Source organism: Panthera tigris, chromosome A2 (genome assembly GCF_018350195.1).
Source record: "Panthera tigris isolate Pti1 chromosome A2, P.tigris_Pti1_mat1.1, whole genome shotgun sequence".
NCBI lineage: Eukaryota > Metazoa > Chordata > Mammalia > Carnivora > Felidae > Panthera > Panthera tigris.
Window position 1 is genome coordinate 149260113 of NC_056661.1, and position 16002 is coordinate 149276114.

The following is a 16002-nucleotide window of genomic DNA, read 5'->3' on the forward strand; positions in this document are numbered from 1 at the left end:
AGACAATTATCTCCAGAGAAGAATAACAGACCAGGAAAGGCGGCAGGGGGGATCACAATTTTCTACATGACTCCACTGCTGTGTGTGGTATTTACATAGTTACAATAGTGCAGACGCTGGATATTGATTTAAGCAAAATCCTAATAGAACCAGTTTGGAAGGAGGAGGAAGATAAGACTCATGCTTGTGGACAGGGAATCAGGGAGAAGAAAGCTGAGAGTCAGTAGGTGATGCCTGAAACTGAGAAACCAGAGAGCACGGAGACAAGCAGGTTATTTTGAGAACTGGGGCAAACACCTGAAGAATCCGCTTACCCAGGTGAAAGTGCTTGGCTCTGGAGAAGAAGGGAGAATGCGGCCGCTGCTTTTCACAACGAACTTTGAAGCTCTGTTTGGCTCTCTTACAACTATGTGCATTGGAACCTGTACTGAATGTATAAATATATGTTTCTCTCCCTCTTCCACTACATCTCCTTACTCACCGGTGTTTAATTTTCAGAGTAACTACTTTATATTCGTACCCAAAAGTTCCTTTCTGTCTCTGCCTTGAAGGCATTATGAAGAAGGTTACTCTCAATATTTAGAAATTCTGCTTTTAAATAGTAACAGCTGCGGGGGCGCCTGGGCGGTGGGTCCAGCGGCCGACCCTGACTTCAGCTCAGGTCATCAAGGCACACTTTGCGAGACTGAGCCCCGCGGTGGGGCTGTCAGCCTGCTTGGGATTCTCCCTCTGCCCCTCCCCTAGTAACAGCTGCCATCATGACCTGCCCAGCACTGAGTGCCCAGCACTTCCACACTCTCTCTCGGTTCCCACAGCAGCCACGCTTCCATTTCGCGGGTGAGAAACTCACGCTCAGCTTGGTTAAATAATTTGCTCCTCTGTAGCTGGGAGCCCTGACCCCAAAGCGTCATCAGACCTCATCTTTCTAGGGTTAGAGTTTAAAGGAACTCCAAAGGGGAAAACATGTGGCAGTTCAAAGAACTCCTGGGGGTTGGGGGGGGGGGGGGACCCGAAGAAACCCACCAGGCCAGGCTTCTGCAGTATTACTAGGGCAGCTTCTACTGACTTAACCAAGCCTGGCTCCAAATTGGAGTTCCCAGCTGGTCATGTGGGCAAAGGAAGCAATTTTTAAACTCTGGCCGGGAGCTCCTGTGATTACAAAATAAAAGCTTGGTTCAGCTCTTATTTTGAAGGAAGAGATGTTCCCGCTGCTCCAGCACCGGCCCAAACACCCCTGGCGGGACGCTAAGCCCACAAGGTTTTGTGGCCAGAGAAGCGCGGATTCCTGAAAAGGAGGGGACAGAGGGCCTGAGTGCTTCCCACGGGGGGGTGGGGGGGGGACCCGGACCCCGGATCTTAGACCAGATGATCTTAAAGGCCCCTTCTGAGTAAAACTGGAGGTCGTGTTTACTCGGAGTCTAAATCACTGGGAGCTTTGAGAGTGTCCTGGGCAGTTCCCTTCCCGGAGCTGTCGTGTGAGAGCGTCAGGACCCTTACCTGGCTCCTTCGGTCAACTGGTCGGGCGCCTCTGGCGTGGGTAAAGTACGCGATCTGGTGAACAACAACAACGTTGTTTACGTTCCCTTTTTCTGAAAAGTCACGAGCCACGGGCAAGTGAGGAAATGAAAGTGAAATCAGCTGATGTGACACCAGTCGGCGGCATCAGTGCCCTGACCTTCAGCGAGCTGTTTACTTGGGCACAACTGCAAGCGCGAGCGGGTGGGAAGCCCGGGCCGGCCTCCGGCCGCCCTTCCCCTCTCCACCGGCCTCGGCTCCGTCTCCGGAGCCTGGCGTTAGGAAGCCAGCGAGAAAGGAGACTCCGCCAGACCTGACTCCCTGCCCGTCCTCTTTACGAGCGCCTGTGCGTTCTGCCTCTTCTCGTTCGTAAGTACCCACCCTGCGTGGAGCGCAGCTGGCCTGCGTCTGGGCTCAGCGTGGGCTCCGGCCTTTCGCGCTCTAGCGGGGCCACGCCGCCGGGCCGTGTCCGCACACCCGCTGCCCCCCACCCAGTGACCTCGCCCGGCCGCTCTGCCCTCCTTCCCTCGGCTCCCGCCACCATCATCCTGGGGGGCTGCGGCCCCCAAGATGGTGAGGGGACTGCCAGCGCACCCGGTTAGAAACACGCGGCGATGGGGGCGCCTGGGTGGCTCAGTCGGTTAAGTGTCCCACTTCGGCTCAGGTCATGATCTCACAGTCCCGTGGGTTCCAGCCCCGGGTCCGGCTCTGTGCTGACAGCTCAGAGCCTGGAGCCTGCTTGGGATTCTGTGCCTCCTTCCCTCTCTGCCCCTCCCCTGCTTGCTCTCTCTCTAAAAAATAAATAAACACTAAAAAAAAATTTTTTAAAAACACACACACAGGGATAACCTGGCGACAGGGTGTTGCAAAGTCTGTGCAAATAGATGTTTATGGCCCGCGGGGCGGGTTGCTCATCAGAAACGGGCAGCCAGACAGAAGCAGGTCACTGACTCGAAGTGGCTCGACTATTACTATTCCGAGTTACAGAAACACCCTGAGTGCTTAAAACATACACCGCGAGTTGAGATTGTCAGAAAGACCCGTGTTCTTGACTCAGAATTGAACAGGGTCTAACATATTCAGAGCCTATGTCATTAGACTACAGTGCTTCTCATGCCTGCCAGCGCTGATCTTAAAATATTTTCTTAAATACGGACTGTTTCCTTAATAGCTTCCGTTATACTTCTTCACCTGTAAAATCAAAGGTTCCTTTGGGAAAGAAACACACACACACACACACACACACACACACACACACATTATGTGATTCCTTCTTTCCTTCTCAACTCCTGACAACTAATGTGCATTTCTCAGTATCTTCTTCCTACACCCCAACCCTCGCCAAGCCTAAGAATCTGTTCATAAGACATCCCTTTCGATTCTGCACATAATCCCCTTTCTCAGGTTCTCGCCAGCCGACTCCTGCCTTACCTTACCTGATCATGAAGTCCGTTTGTGTTTGTTTTCTGCATTTCACTTTTACATAAATGCAACACATAATTCTGGAAATGTTTTTCAGGCAAAAAGAGAACAGTTCACAATGCCACCACCCAGAGACAGATGCATTAACATTTTAGAATGTTCCCTTAGTCTCTTTCTTGCAGTCATACTCTATTAGTGTGATTTTAGACTGGCTTTTCTAAAGTCTGCAGTCTCACCACTTTGGCGCGTCACAGTTTAATTCCAATGGTGGGCATTCAAGCTGCTTCCCGTTTTTTGCAAAATGCAGTGATGAACATTCCTGTGTATAAACCATTGATTGCATTTCTGATTGCTGCCTTGGGGTAAACCCCTAAGTGGAATTACCAGGCCAAAAAGACAGGACTGTCTTTTGGTTTTAAGGGTTTCCATGCATATTGCCAAATCGCCTCCTGGAAAGTTTGCGCAAATGTTTACGGGTCACTTGGGCCACTGTCACCGTCACCGTATGACAAGGCTAGCCTTGCCATGAGCTAGGTGCCATCCAAAGTTCTTAGCCGCAGTTTTGATACGGAAACTCACAGGTTATTTGACTTGGCTTTTCTTTGCTTGTGCTACAAAGGCATAGACCTTTTTTCTCATGTTAGTTAATGAGATATAGTGATTTATATAATAAGAATATATATTTGGACTTTGTTGCCCTTGCTGGCACAGAGCTCCCAAAACCCTTGGAACACTTAGGAATAAGTGTGAATAGCGATAAAGGTATCTTCTTTATTCATTAACGAGCTCCTTCCAGCCACGTCTGGGTTTATGCTAATGAGCTGACTTTTGGAAAGTCCCTATAGACGGGGTTTGTTTGTGGGAGAAAGAGCCCTGTGATTAGAGGGTCTTGTGATTAGAGGGTCGGAACTTTTAGCCCCACCCCCCACAACCTCCAGGGAGGCAGACTGGCTGGAGATTCAGTCACCAACACCCAGGGATTCATTTCGCCCGTCGGGCCCAGGTGACTAAGCCTTGGTCAGGAGCCGGGAAGGAGGAAGGGGAGACGGCTTTGGGGACTGAACCCTTAGCCCCAGGATCTGACACTCTCTTCCTGTAGATAATGTCAGAATTGGCTTAAATAGTAGGACACCCACTGGTGTCACGGAGAACTGCTTGGTGGAGGAAAACGCCCACACATTTGGTAGAAAGTATGACAGCTACACTTACCTACTTGGCAGCCCTTTCCTGAAATCTCTTTGTTCCTTGTCCGTTTTGACGGACGGTTAATGTTTTTCTTACTCGTTTGTATGAATATTTGACATATTGGTAATATTAATCATTTCATATCTGTTGCAGATGCTTTCCACACTCGTTGGCTTTTACTTTTATTAGTTTGTTTTTGTTATACGGAAATGTGTCTTTCTTGTAAATAGTTAAATCTGCACTTTTTTTTTTTTTGTAATTTCAGTTTGCTTTTAAGCTCAAAGTGTTCCTTCTCATTCGTAACCAAATCTTGACTTGTTTTTAGATCTTTTTTTCCCCTCTGTTCGTGGCATTTCACTCTTGGATCCACGTGGCGTTCACTTTGGTATGTGAGGTGGACATGAGGACTTAAACTAGTTTTGCTTTCAGGAAGCTAACCGACGGCTTCCGCACCCGTTCGTGAAAAACCTTCCGGCGAACTCTAATACTTTGGTCACGTATTGACCCCGCACGTGTGGCTTTTCTGAGACACTCCACTCTTGAGCTGTCCATCCCGGTAGCCCTGGGGGGGTACCGTTCTGGGGGCTGGGGCCCAATCTCGCCCCAGTCATTTCTGGGAATCTACCCGGGAGCCGGGTACCGCGACTACGTCAGTGACTCTAGCCTGCCACAGGCCTCAAAATGGTACACCCGAAAGTGACTTCACAAGCGTAACAAGCGTCTGCAAATGTCATCTTCCGGCACGTGGGCCGTATGTTCTCATTAGCGACTGAGATCTTCAGAGCTGTACTCGGCGCGCCTGGGTCACGCCACCTCAGCGTTCTCAGCCCTGTCAAAGGACAAAACGGAAACAATTGAGCGATGAGCTGACCCTTCCTTTATCTGAGGGAAGACAAGCCGTGGATTGGGGGAGTACAGAGCCTCCCAAGCATGGAACAGTCTGGCAGGATTTGGGGCAAGAGCCAGTTGTGTAGAGAAGAAGCAACATGGGAAAGAATGGGCACGATTGGCCGGGAGGTCGGGGTTTCCTTAGAAGGCGGGCAGGTCCTGTTTTCTAGGGTAAGGTTGTGCTGGGGGGGGGGGGGGGGTTGGGTTTCCCTGACAGGTGTTTCACATGACTTAGGCTTAGAACTGTGACATGGGCTGGGCCACCAGGGCCGCCTCCATTTTGTGGTCCCGGTACAGGAATTCACTTTGTCAGCCCAAACCTGGACTTCAACAGACTTTGGGAGGTGAGCCCTGGGTCCCCCGCGCTTTTGTGGAGAGGTCCCCTCTGTCCGCTGGGCAGCAGTGGGGCGGTGGGGGTACCGACGGCCAAGTCCCTGGGCAGAGCAGAGAGCGGCAGGAACCGCAGCCTCGGCCCCCTCCTCAGGCAGCCGGGCAACCGGGAGGCAGAGGCCACAGCTGACGCCAGCAGGGTGATGAGGCAAAGACTCGTCAGAGTGACCAAAGACTGGCTTTCCGAGGTTCCCGAAACTGGCCTCGAAGGGTAGAGGGGGAGGGCCCCTAGGTCTGCTACTCAGCTTAGCTGTGATCTGCTTTCTTTGAGTTAATCTGCATGTGTTTTGAAGCCCTTTCCGAGGTGTTACAAGCTTGCCGGGGAAGAAGCCTCTCTCTCGAAAGACCTCTTGCAAAACTGAAGGTCCGAGTCTTTGGGTCTATTATTCTTTGCCTCCCCTTCTTCCAACGGTTGAGTGCCAGCCACGTCCAAGTAGGTCTCGGTGCTTGCCGAGGGCCCAGCCGGCAGGACGGGTGTGAGGTGACCCCTGGCCTCTGCGCGTCTGTCCTGGCTCACAGATCTGTCTGTGCGCTCAGCCCGCCGCCGTCTGGGCGCCTAGAGCCTCGTGTCTGAGGGAAGAGGGACAGGAGTTAATAGAACACTCGGGTCGAGCGATGAAATCCACACCTCTCACCCTGGCCTACAAGGCCCCCAGGGACCTGGGTCCCCTCCCCTCAGTCACGGGGCTGCAGCCACCCCGGCCCCGGAAATCTGATCCTCTCCCAGGCAGGTGTTTATAACAGCCGCACTGTCTCCCTGGAGGGCTCTTGCCCAGGCCCAACTCGGGATGGCTCTGTCACATCCCTCGGGCCTCAAACAAATGTCTCCTCTGCACACAGGCCTTCCCTGACCCACTAATCTAGACTCACGGCTTCCACCACCTTCTCTCCTTTGTTTCATCCTGTTGGTTTCCTTCCCAAATCTTTTCAAAACTTGGAACGGTCTTTTTAAAAGTACACCACTGGTGTTTGTGTCCTCAACCGGAAGGCAAGCTCAGTGAGGCCAGGTTCCTGGTTTGCCCTGAGAGCTACTGATTCCACAGGGCCTACGGCTCAGGGAACTCTCCAAAATGTGCCTTTCGTGGAGTCACCAGATGAAACCCTGGCCTCCTCAGTAGAAGGGGGGCTGTGAATGTCTATCGGGATTGCAGGAGAGGGCTGGGCAGGAGAGCCAAGAGTGACAGCCAAAGGCTGTCCTGCCTTCTGGTACTACTTATCCTCAAACTCTGCTCTGGGTCCTTAGCTTCCCATAAGCTAGCTGTGGAGTCCCGCCACTAAAAAGCAAGTGAGGAGGGGCGCCTGGGTGGCTCAGTCAGTTGGGCATCTGACTTCGGCTCAGGTCGTGATTTCACAGTTCGTAAGTTCGAGCCCCGCGTCGGGCTCCGTGCTGACGGCTCAGAGCCTGGGGCCTGTTTCCGATTCTGTGTCTCCCTCTCTCTCTGCCCCTCCCCCGCTCATGCTCTGTCTCTGTCTCAGAAATGAATTAAATAAACATTTAAAAAAATGTTTAAACATTAAACAAACAAACAAAAACACCAAGTAAGGACGGGTCCAAGACGCAGGCGCGTTCTTGTGGTGAAGGATTTTTTCTCCCGCTAGATTTTTTATGTTTTGACCCTCGTTCCCAGCTGGATCATCTGCCCGCCGCCAAGGCTAACAAGCAACATTACAAACGAACAGAGAGCTAGTTAACATTCACGGAACCGCTGACACGGCCCACGTCCGTGGCTCGGTGTTCGTGGAGGTCTGGAGACGGACGGTTTTGACCCTGCGTGGCGGTCTCGTGGCGTGGTCGTGCTTCTGCTGGTGAAGCTGCTTTTCGTTTCCCTGGCACAGGCAAGCAAACCCAAATGTCACGCGCTGCCTACAAAGCTGCCCTCCGGCCTGGCCGTCCTCAGAGTGCGGCGCGACCCCCGGGGGCTGCCTCCGCACCTTTGGGACGCACCAGCGCGGGCCGGTTGTGAAAAATAAGAACCTGGGCTCACGCTTCTGCCAAAGGAAACATGACACATTTCCCTTTCTTCTTCCCTTTTTATTTCTGTCAGAGCCGCACCCACACCGCCAGCCACCCTGTCCTGCGTGTGTTCGACGGGGAGGTTTTCGGCAGGGCCGCTGGCTGCTCGGCTCAGACCCTGTTCTGGCTTTATCCGGACGCTTTATTCCCCCCCGCTTTGCTGCTCTCTCCCCCTTGGTGCCGCACCCCCAGCCCCCCTCCCCTCGCTCTTCCCTCGCCTCCCTTTTCTCCACAGTCAGGGCTCCAGTTGGCAGAGCCGGCCGGCCCAGCGCACCCGGCCTACGGGCGGGCGGGCGTGGAGACAGTTGCCACACCTCAGTCTCGCCACAGCCCCCGGGGACAGGCCAGTGACGGGGTCCGGAGGGGGAGCAGGTGCCGGAGGCCGAGCCGGGTGCTGCTCGAGCTCACGGGCCCTGAGCCCGGGCGCTCGGCCCCCGGGTCCACGCCCTTCCCCACCACCTGTGGCGGCCGCATCAGCGTCCAAGGGCACAAAAGACAGCTCCCTGGGGCGCAGGTCCCCCAGCGGAGCTCGGCAGGTGGACGCAGGCACCGTCTGTCTCCTCTAGGGCCGCACCGCGGCCGGGCTCCTTTCCCAGAGTTCCAGTTTCTTCTCCATGACAATAATGACTGACACAGTACTTACTAGGTCACGTTCCACGTGCTGTACATAAGCTACAAGATAAATTCTATTGTAGCCATTTTACAGATGGGAATGTTAGGCGCTGGGATGTTAAGTCAATGGTAGAGCTGGGATTTGAACCCTGGACACACAGCTGCAGAGTGTATGCCCAGAACGCTCATTCCACATGGTCTCCACCGCACGAAGAGCCAATAACGACAACAGCGTCCGCCAGGCCTCAGCGGGCACGTGCACAGTTCAGTGGAGGCAGGTTCTAGATGATTACGACAAGCCTGCCTGATGGACTGTCACTGTCCACTGGCCGGGGGACCTTGGGGAAGCTCCTGACCTTCACCGAGCCTCGGTTTTACTCCTCTGGAAAATGGGGATGGCAATCGTAAACCTGCTCCCACAGGGTTGTCGTAAGAACTTAATAAAATGGTACCTACTAAGTGCTCGGCACAGGGCCTGGCACAGAGTAAATGCCCAAAGAGCTTCTGAAATCTGTTTTTAAGTATTAATAAGCTCTCAGTCAAACCCGATTTCTCCCTGGACGCCTTCACTGGTCAAAGAGCATTCTCAAAACAAGTTCTTCCCTCTGTTGTCCCCTAGAGCTCTCTTAAATCACGAGTGAAAAGGAAGGCCGGGAGATGAATTTACAACTAGTAACAACCTCATCAGCTCGCTATTTTTTCTCTCAAGCTTCTGTTCTGTTCTGACAACAAAATGATACCATCAGTTTCTACCACGTGGTCCTGGGGGCCCCGGTAGGGACCGCTCGTGGGTGTGCCCTTGACCTCCGCTGTCCCCACATCTCACGTCCGTCGTCGGGGCTCTCGGTGTGCGGCTCTCACAGCTGTAGGCCTACGTGACGTATCTGAGAGAGAGGAGAATCCTGTAGAGAGCTCACGTTTAGAAACCGGGAAGAAGAGGGAGGGGTCAGAAGGAGGAGGAACCAGGACAGGGAAGCAGATGGAAAAAATCGACACAGGGAAGGGTCTGAGCAACTCTATGTGCCATTGCTGACGTTCATTCAGTCACTCGCGTGTCCTTTAACAGGCTTTTACTGAGTGCCTCCCGTGTGGCCCGTAGTCCCGGGTGTGGGGGACGGAACAGTGAAAGATAGGTCTTTGACAGATAAACAGACCAGCTAACCACAGACACATATAAATGAGCAACAGATACAAGTCCTTGCCCTCATGGAGGTTACAGTCTACTGGGGACCGGGGTCGGGGGGGACAAGAAATGTTGAGAATGTTAGATGGCACCAGAGCTATGGGGAGGGAGCAGGAAAGGGGCACAGGCAGTGTGAGCTGTGGGGCCGGTGGAGGGGTTGTCACAGGTGGAGACGCTAACCAGGGGTGGCCTCCGTAAGAAAGGGACGGTTGAGCAGAGAGGCCCAAGGGAGGCGTGTAATAACAGAAGAGCATTCCGGGCAGAGAAAATGGCAAGCATGGAAGTCCTGACTTGCCTTAAGTTCTTGGAAAATAAGGAAGAAGTCACTGTAGCCGAAGCTGAGGGAGGGGGTGAGGGGCGAGGCTAACAGGAGAGGTCCAAGAGGGGACAGTATCGAGGTGTCCTGTTCCTAAAGGAGCAGGAAGAATACCAGGTCGTCGTTGAGGTTGCCGTGGAAAGAGGGCACCCTGGGCAGAAGTCATCCTTGGTAGCACATTCCGGAACATATACACCCCTCCAGGTAGAACATACGATATATTCCCGGTGGAAGAACTCAGAAGTTCCAGTCTAGTCCCCATACTCCTGGAGGGGGACTCTGAAGGGGACGTTCTTCGTGGGCACTCCGTTCCCCTCCGCGGGGCTCACTCTGAGAGTTCACCAAACACTTAATGAGCGAAGTAGAATTTCCACGGGTGGTGAGTGAGCGGTTGCCTGGCATGAGAGACAGTCGCAGGGGGGCTGTATACATATATATACATATATGTATGTATATATATATATATATATATATACATACATACACATACATACACACACATATATATATATACACACACACATTGTGTATATATATATACAATATATAATATATATATATACTGTGTGTATATATATATATATATATATATATATATACACAATCACGTGGACGGGTATTCTCGCAGATCACAGACAGGTGCCAAGTATACTCGGGAGATGGAGACCGGAGCTACAAACCTGCCTCCGGGAAAGGGAACGAAGGCACTAGGACAGTTCGTAAAGTTCCTTTTGATTCTGTGACTCAGGAGAGCCATGGCACTTGAAGCGTCTTGAGAAGCGAGTGCCAACGGTAAGGGACGGTGATTCACAAACATCGCCACAGCGTTGTGTCCAGTCTTACAAAGTAATGTCCTAAAGTACGGGCAGCCACGAAAACCATCGTGCAGGAAACACTTCTCGTGACATAGGGACACGCTCACGCCGTAATGATGTTGACAAAGCGGGATGCAAACACATATATTCGCATGAGCCTGACCGTGTAAAACAACATGACGGAAGGAAATGCATTGAGAGTGGTGGTTTCTACAACCCAAAGTTACAGATGAGTTTTGGTCACTCACATATTTTTCCACTTTTCTACCATCATCACGTGTGGCTTTCTTATAAACAGGAAAAAGTTCAGCTAAAAATGGCAGCAGTGACGCAGCAGCCTGCTGGTTCACCCTCTGAAGGAGGCAAGGCTCGTCATGAAAGGGAATTCAAAAGCTCGTGGTGGCGAGAACGAGATTATGCGGATTGTCAAAAGCCACGAAAGCCAGGGTGGGCTCTTAGGACAACAGAGAAGAGCGCCACGGGGTTTTCCGACGGAACGTCCAGAGGCATCCGCTACGAAATGTTTAGACGAAGAAGCTGCGCCCAGCCTCCAGCCTCTCGGTCCCTGAGGTCCTGAAGTCTGTCCGGATGTCTGATGGGACACAGGGAGCAGCCAGCCCAGCGCCGTGCTGAGTGTGTCTGACACACGAAACACGGCCCCTCGCCTCAGGAAGCCTGCTGGCTTGTCAGGACACGCACACAAGATGTACACGCGCAATAACTGAGGGGTACCACAGGGCTTGGCTTTACTTTTGCTTTAATTTTCTTTCTTTCCTTCCTTCCATCTTTCATTCTTTCTCTCTCTCTCCCCCCTCTTCCTTTCTTCTTTCTTAACAAGAAGTTCCTTCTGTGTGTCAGGCACCGTTCAGGGGATAAGATGGACGGCCAAGTGGATAAAGGGGGCAGGGATCAGTAGGGTTTGGAGGCAGGGGGCAGGGCAAGACCTCAGGAGTTTCAGGGAGACTGAGAGAGAGGGCAGATGGGGTTGGGGGCCGCCTGAGCACAGCCAGAGTGGAGAGCACCGGGAGCAGGCGCCCCCTACAGAGAATTAACTGCCAGTACAAGGTCAAAGTTGCCCAGTGGCGCTGAGCCCCAAGCTCCAGGCGTTGGAGCTGAATTCTGTGCCTATAAAGACGGGGGAGAAGAAGGGGAACGAGGGGCGACCACCTTCCCCATATCTGTGCTCCTGGGCTTTCCAGGTCCGGTTTTATTTTGTTTCACTCTCTACTGAAACCCTCCCAAAGGGCAGTTGAGAGAAAGGCAGGAAGTCAAAAACAAAGGCCGGTCGCCTGGGAACCACAGCCAGAGTTGGCTGATACTATGTCCTCAGGCCGCCACGCCTTTTGAACCTGGCTCTGTCTTCAAGTCAAAAATGCTTAAAAATAGCGATTTTTTTGAACCCAAGTGTAACAGGCCTGAAATAGGGGCAAGAAGAGAGAACATCCACGTAAGGCCACCCGCACTCCCAACCAACGGAGGCAAGTCAAAGCTCATCTGCTACGGCACACGCGCACAAATCGGGGTTCCAGCCCTGGAAATCCATCCCGCACCCTGAAACACCTAAACCCACTACAAACGTAGATACAGGTTTTTACAAGTATTTGTGAAATACGAAAACCGTACAGAACACCTACTGCCGGGGATGTTCCTGCACCGCGGGCTGGGCCAGCTAGAACTTCGGCTATGCTACTCTCACAACGCACGGACCAAAGACACCTTTCCATACCTGCTAAGCCTTGCTGTTGCAAGGGGGGTAGCGGGAGGTCCCAGGGCCTCCGCGGGATGGCCCTTCTCTGCCACCTCGGCGCTTCCCTGCCGAGCTCCCCTGAAGGAGAAGCCAGGGGCTGAGGCCCTTGGTGGACGGTGGCGACAGGAGTTCAAAACCTCACTGCAGGCACAGGTGTATGTTTCTGTTCTGACGGGCACCGGCCTCCCCCCAAGGTGCTGTCCCGGCTCTCGGTCAAAGGAGTTGCTTGCTGACAAATCTTTATTCTCATTGTCTGCACTGACTCAGGTCCTCTGAAGGGAGCCACCTGCTATAGAGTGAATCGCTGTGTCCTTCAAATTTCGTACGTTGAAACCTAACCCTCCAAGGTGATGACAGTAGGAGGTGAGGCCTTTGGGAGGTGATGAGGTTGAGAGCAGAGCCCTCATGAATGAAATCAGTGCCCTTGTGAAAGAGGTCCCAGAAAAAAATAAAGATGCCTCAGACAGCTCCCTTGTCCCTTCCACCATGTGAGGACACTGGGGAAGGATGTCCCTCCACGAACCAAGAAGGGGGCACACCAGACACCAAATCAGCCAGTCCCTTGATCTTGGACTTCTCCGCCCCCGCCCCCCGAGCTGGGGGAAATAAATGTCTGGTTTATAAGCTGCCCAGTCTGTGGTAGTTGGTGCAGCGCCCTCTCCCTCAGCGGGGCCCATCTCCTCTTCCCTCACGCTTGTTCTCTTTCTCCCTCGGGGCACTTCCTGTTCTAGCAGAACCGAGATGGGATGTGGTGGGACGCACCTTCCTTCCAGCCAGCGGAGGGAACGAGGGAGCGGCTGCTCCCTTCAGAAGCCGCCCCCCAGGGCTGGACACGTCCCCTGAGCCTCTCCCCGGGGCCACTGCTGGCTGGCTGCAGGAAACCACCTGGCGCCCCAGGCTGGGTGCACTGACAGGATGGCCCTCCGTCCTTTGTCCCCAGCACCTTGTGTCTTGGAAGGCTAGTGGCACTTTGGCATGCAAATGGCTATTTTGTTCGGTAGTGGAAACTTTACAAATACAAAGGTATCGCAGGCAGACTACTGTGGTAGAAGAGCAATTTGGAGAAGTCCTTCTGATTAAAATCATAGTGAAAAGACTGTTCAAATACGATGAGGACGGTGTATGCTATTTTATGGGGACTACAATTAAGTTTTCTGCGGATCAATTTGGCAATATGCAGTAAGATCACTCAAAAGTATTTCTACCTTTGGCTCCACTTTAGATATCTAGCTGAAGGAAAAATCAGATTCCAACCAAGAATCATACAAGCATCTTCCTTAACTGTCACTTATAATAGTAAAAAATGGAAACAATCTGTCTAATGGCGGGACGGATAAATCTACGACACGAACTATCACACAGCCATTAAACATGTTTTTGCAGGCTATGTAACAGCTTTGAAAAATGTGCATAATATTCAGCGAGAAAATCATTGTGGTCAACAGTGTGACTATTTAAAAACACATCAGCGCATAGGAAAAAAATATTGGTAAGAAATTAACAGTGGTTCTACGTACGTGGTGGGATAAGAGGTTATTTTTTATGTATTTTTTTCTTTTACGTATTATTTTCCAAGATTTCTATGATTCCTGTTCTCAGGAAAAAAAATCGGAGACACTAAAAAGGTAGTGAGTGCTACTATGTGATTTCATGAGCAGGTGGCCTCTTGCCTTCACCAAGTAATGACTCCCAGAGCAGGGCAGGTAAGCTCCCGGAGAAGTCTAGCAGACCTCGTCCCCCCCAGCTTGTGTTAGAACAGGCTACAGGGCTTCTAGAACACACCAGTGCCCCACCCCAACCTGGAAGTTCCGATGTGCCGGGTCTGCCCCCTGGGGGGGGGGGGTGCTGCGGACTGACAGCCGCCCTGTGCCTCTAGCGCCTTCCTCCTCCTTCAGGCCCCCAGGGACAGCGAGCCTCCTCCCTCACCCCAGACAAACCCACCCACGAAAGGATCTGAGAAACTCCCTCACAAACATGTCCAGGGGCTTGTGGTGTTTAAAGGGCAGCAAAGCCTTTGTTCAAAGGGCATCCATCATTGTCACCGCTTTCCGGCACTCAGAGGCAGGGGGAGCCCCTCCTCCTGAACGAGGCCAGAGAGGGGGCTCACGGTGACTTACCAAGTGCATCCCGCCTGCAGGCTCCCCCTGACTTCCTGTTCCCGCTGGGGTTGGAGGGAAGGCTGCCACAGGCGTTTATGGGATTCCAGAAGGGAGAAGGCGAGCTTGTGAGGAAACCGGGAGGGAGGCCGGACATTCACGGGTGTGACTTCCCTCAGGTGCCCCGGAAGGCGGCCTGCAAAAGGGCAGGAGACGATGACCCTCCCAAGGCCAAGGCGGGGCAAGCAGCTGCTGTTCCTGGGCATCATGACAGTCACGGTGGCGGTCATCTTCCTGCTGTTCTACGCTCTCCTCTGGAAGGCCGGCAACCTCGTGGACTCGCCCAACCTCAGAATCGGCTTCTACAACTTCTGCCTGTGGAACGAGGGCACCGGCTCCCTCCAGTGCCGCCAGTTCCCTGAGCTGGAGGCCCTGGGGGTGCCGCGGGTCGGCCTGGCCCTGGCCAGGCTCGGTGTGTACGGGGCCCTGGTCTTCACTCTCTTCGTCCCCCTGCCCCTCTTCCTGGCCTGGTGCAACAGTAACGAGGCAGAGTGGCGGCTGGCGGGGGGCTTCCTGGCGACGTCCTCCATGCTGCTGGCCAGCGGCCTGGGCCTCTTCCTCACCTACACGTGGAAGTGGATCCGGCTCTCCCTCCTGGAGCCTGGGTTTCTGGCTCTGGGCACCGCCCAGGCCTTACTCCTCCTCTTGCTTATGGCCATGTGTGTGTTCCCTCAGAGAGCAGAGGACAAGGTCAAGCTTGACAGCTGCTAGTTCTGTCGAGAGGCTCACGATGGCGAGAGTTCAGTTTGAACTATGCTCAGAGAAGGTGCCGGAAAACTCATGGGCTGGCATGTCTTCTCAGCCTGTTTCATAGCAAATGCCGGCCTCAAGCTCTGGCAGACGGGACCCACCGCGGAGGAGGTGGGGGTACCCAGTGCCGAGAAGGCCAAGGGCGCAGCAGTGGCAGCCGCGGTACCTGCGGCTTGTTAGCGTGGGGCTGTCCATCCTTTGGGACTTCCGAGGTTCCCAAGGACACACCACAAAAAGCTCATTGTCACGAGGACTCCTTTGACATAAGGATTCCCATCACGAGGCCTGATTGCTAGGATAATTAGCCACATGTCACACTGGAACCGAGTGAAGGTTCATGGCAACAAAGGGGGGACGTTATGAGAGAGTGCACCTCAGCGTCCCTGGGGCCCTGGTTAGCAGGCTCCCCCTCCCCACGGTGGGTGTGAAGCCATGAGCCCGTCTCCCAAAGGCCCACGAGTGATCCCTGAGGGAGTCACTAAAGACAACACGTGGGCACAAAGACAAGCCTTGGTGGCTTTGAAGGTTCTCCCGAAAAGTCTCCCAGACCTGAAGCCAGACAGGGCAGGGGCGTCAGCTGGCAAATCGCTCCCAGCATGTGACCTGGGAGTTGGGAACACAAAACGCCGAATCCCTGGGCAGGAGGAAGGTGAAAAGAACTGAGGGGTTCCATACAGATGTCGAGGCCTTCGCTTCTCCACCCAGAATTGGAAAGGACATAAACACAGCTCACACACTGGGGAACTGTTTGTATTTTTCAGCACCTATATATTGGAAAACGTATACAGCAAATGACTGCCTCATTCTGTGCCTGTCAAAAACCACACTGAATAGAGTCAGAAACACGGACTCCGGCGTGATCTTGTCTTTAGGGTCTCCGCAGGGCTCCCGTCCCACTGGCGCTTTACAACTGCCCAGGGACTGAGGCTGAGCCGCCAAGTGGCAGGACGGTGGCCGCCTGGGGGAGGGGGGCTTCCGATCTGCACACGGGGTTTCAATATCCCACGCA

At 53.3% G+C, this 16002-nt stretch overlaps 1 protein-coding gene across 4 annotated transcripts; it reads left to right on the top strand.

Annotated features, from left to right (window-relative positions):
* Nucleotides 1–1347: 1347 nt before the first annotated feature.
* TMEM140 (transmembrane protein 140) lies at nucleotides 1348–15842 on the top strand. 4 transcript variants are annotated; one of them, XM_042972912.1, is made up of 4 exons: nucleotides 1348–1884; nucleotides 13471–13576; nucleotides 13687–13790; nucleotides 14363–15842. In XM_042972912.1, the coding sequence occupies exon 4, from the start codon at nucleotides 14400–14402 to the stop codon at nucleotides 14952–14954; it is 555 nt and encodes a 184-aa protein (XP_042828846.1). In that variant the 5' UTR covers nucleotides 1348–1884; nucleotides 13471–13576; nucleotides 13687–13790; nucleotides 14363–14399; the 3' UTR covers nucleotides 14955–15842. The 4 variants fall into 4 exon arrangements, with proteins under 4 accessions (XP_042828846.1, XP_042828849.1, XP_007076332.1 ...); XM_042972915.1 differs by lacking the exon at nucleotides 13471–13576; XM_007076270.3 differs by lacking the exons at nucleotides 13471–13576; nucleotides 13687–13790 and having other exon boundaries at nucleotides 1348–1861.
* The last annotated feature ends 160 nt before the right edge of the window (nucleotides 15843–16002 follow it).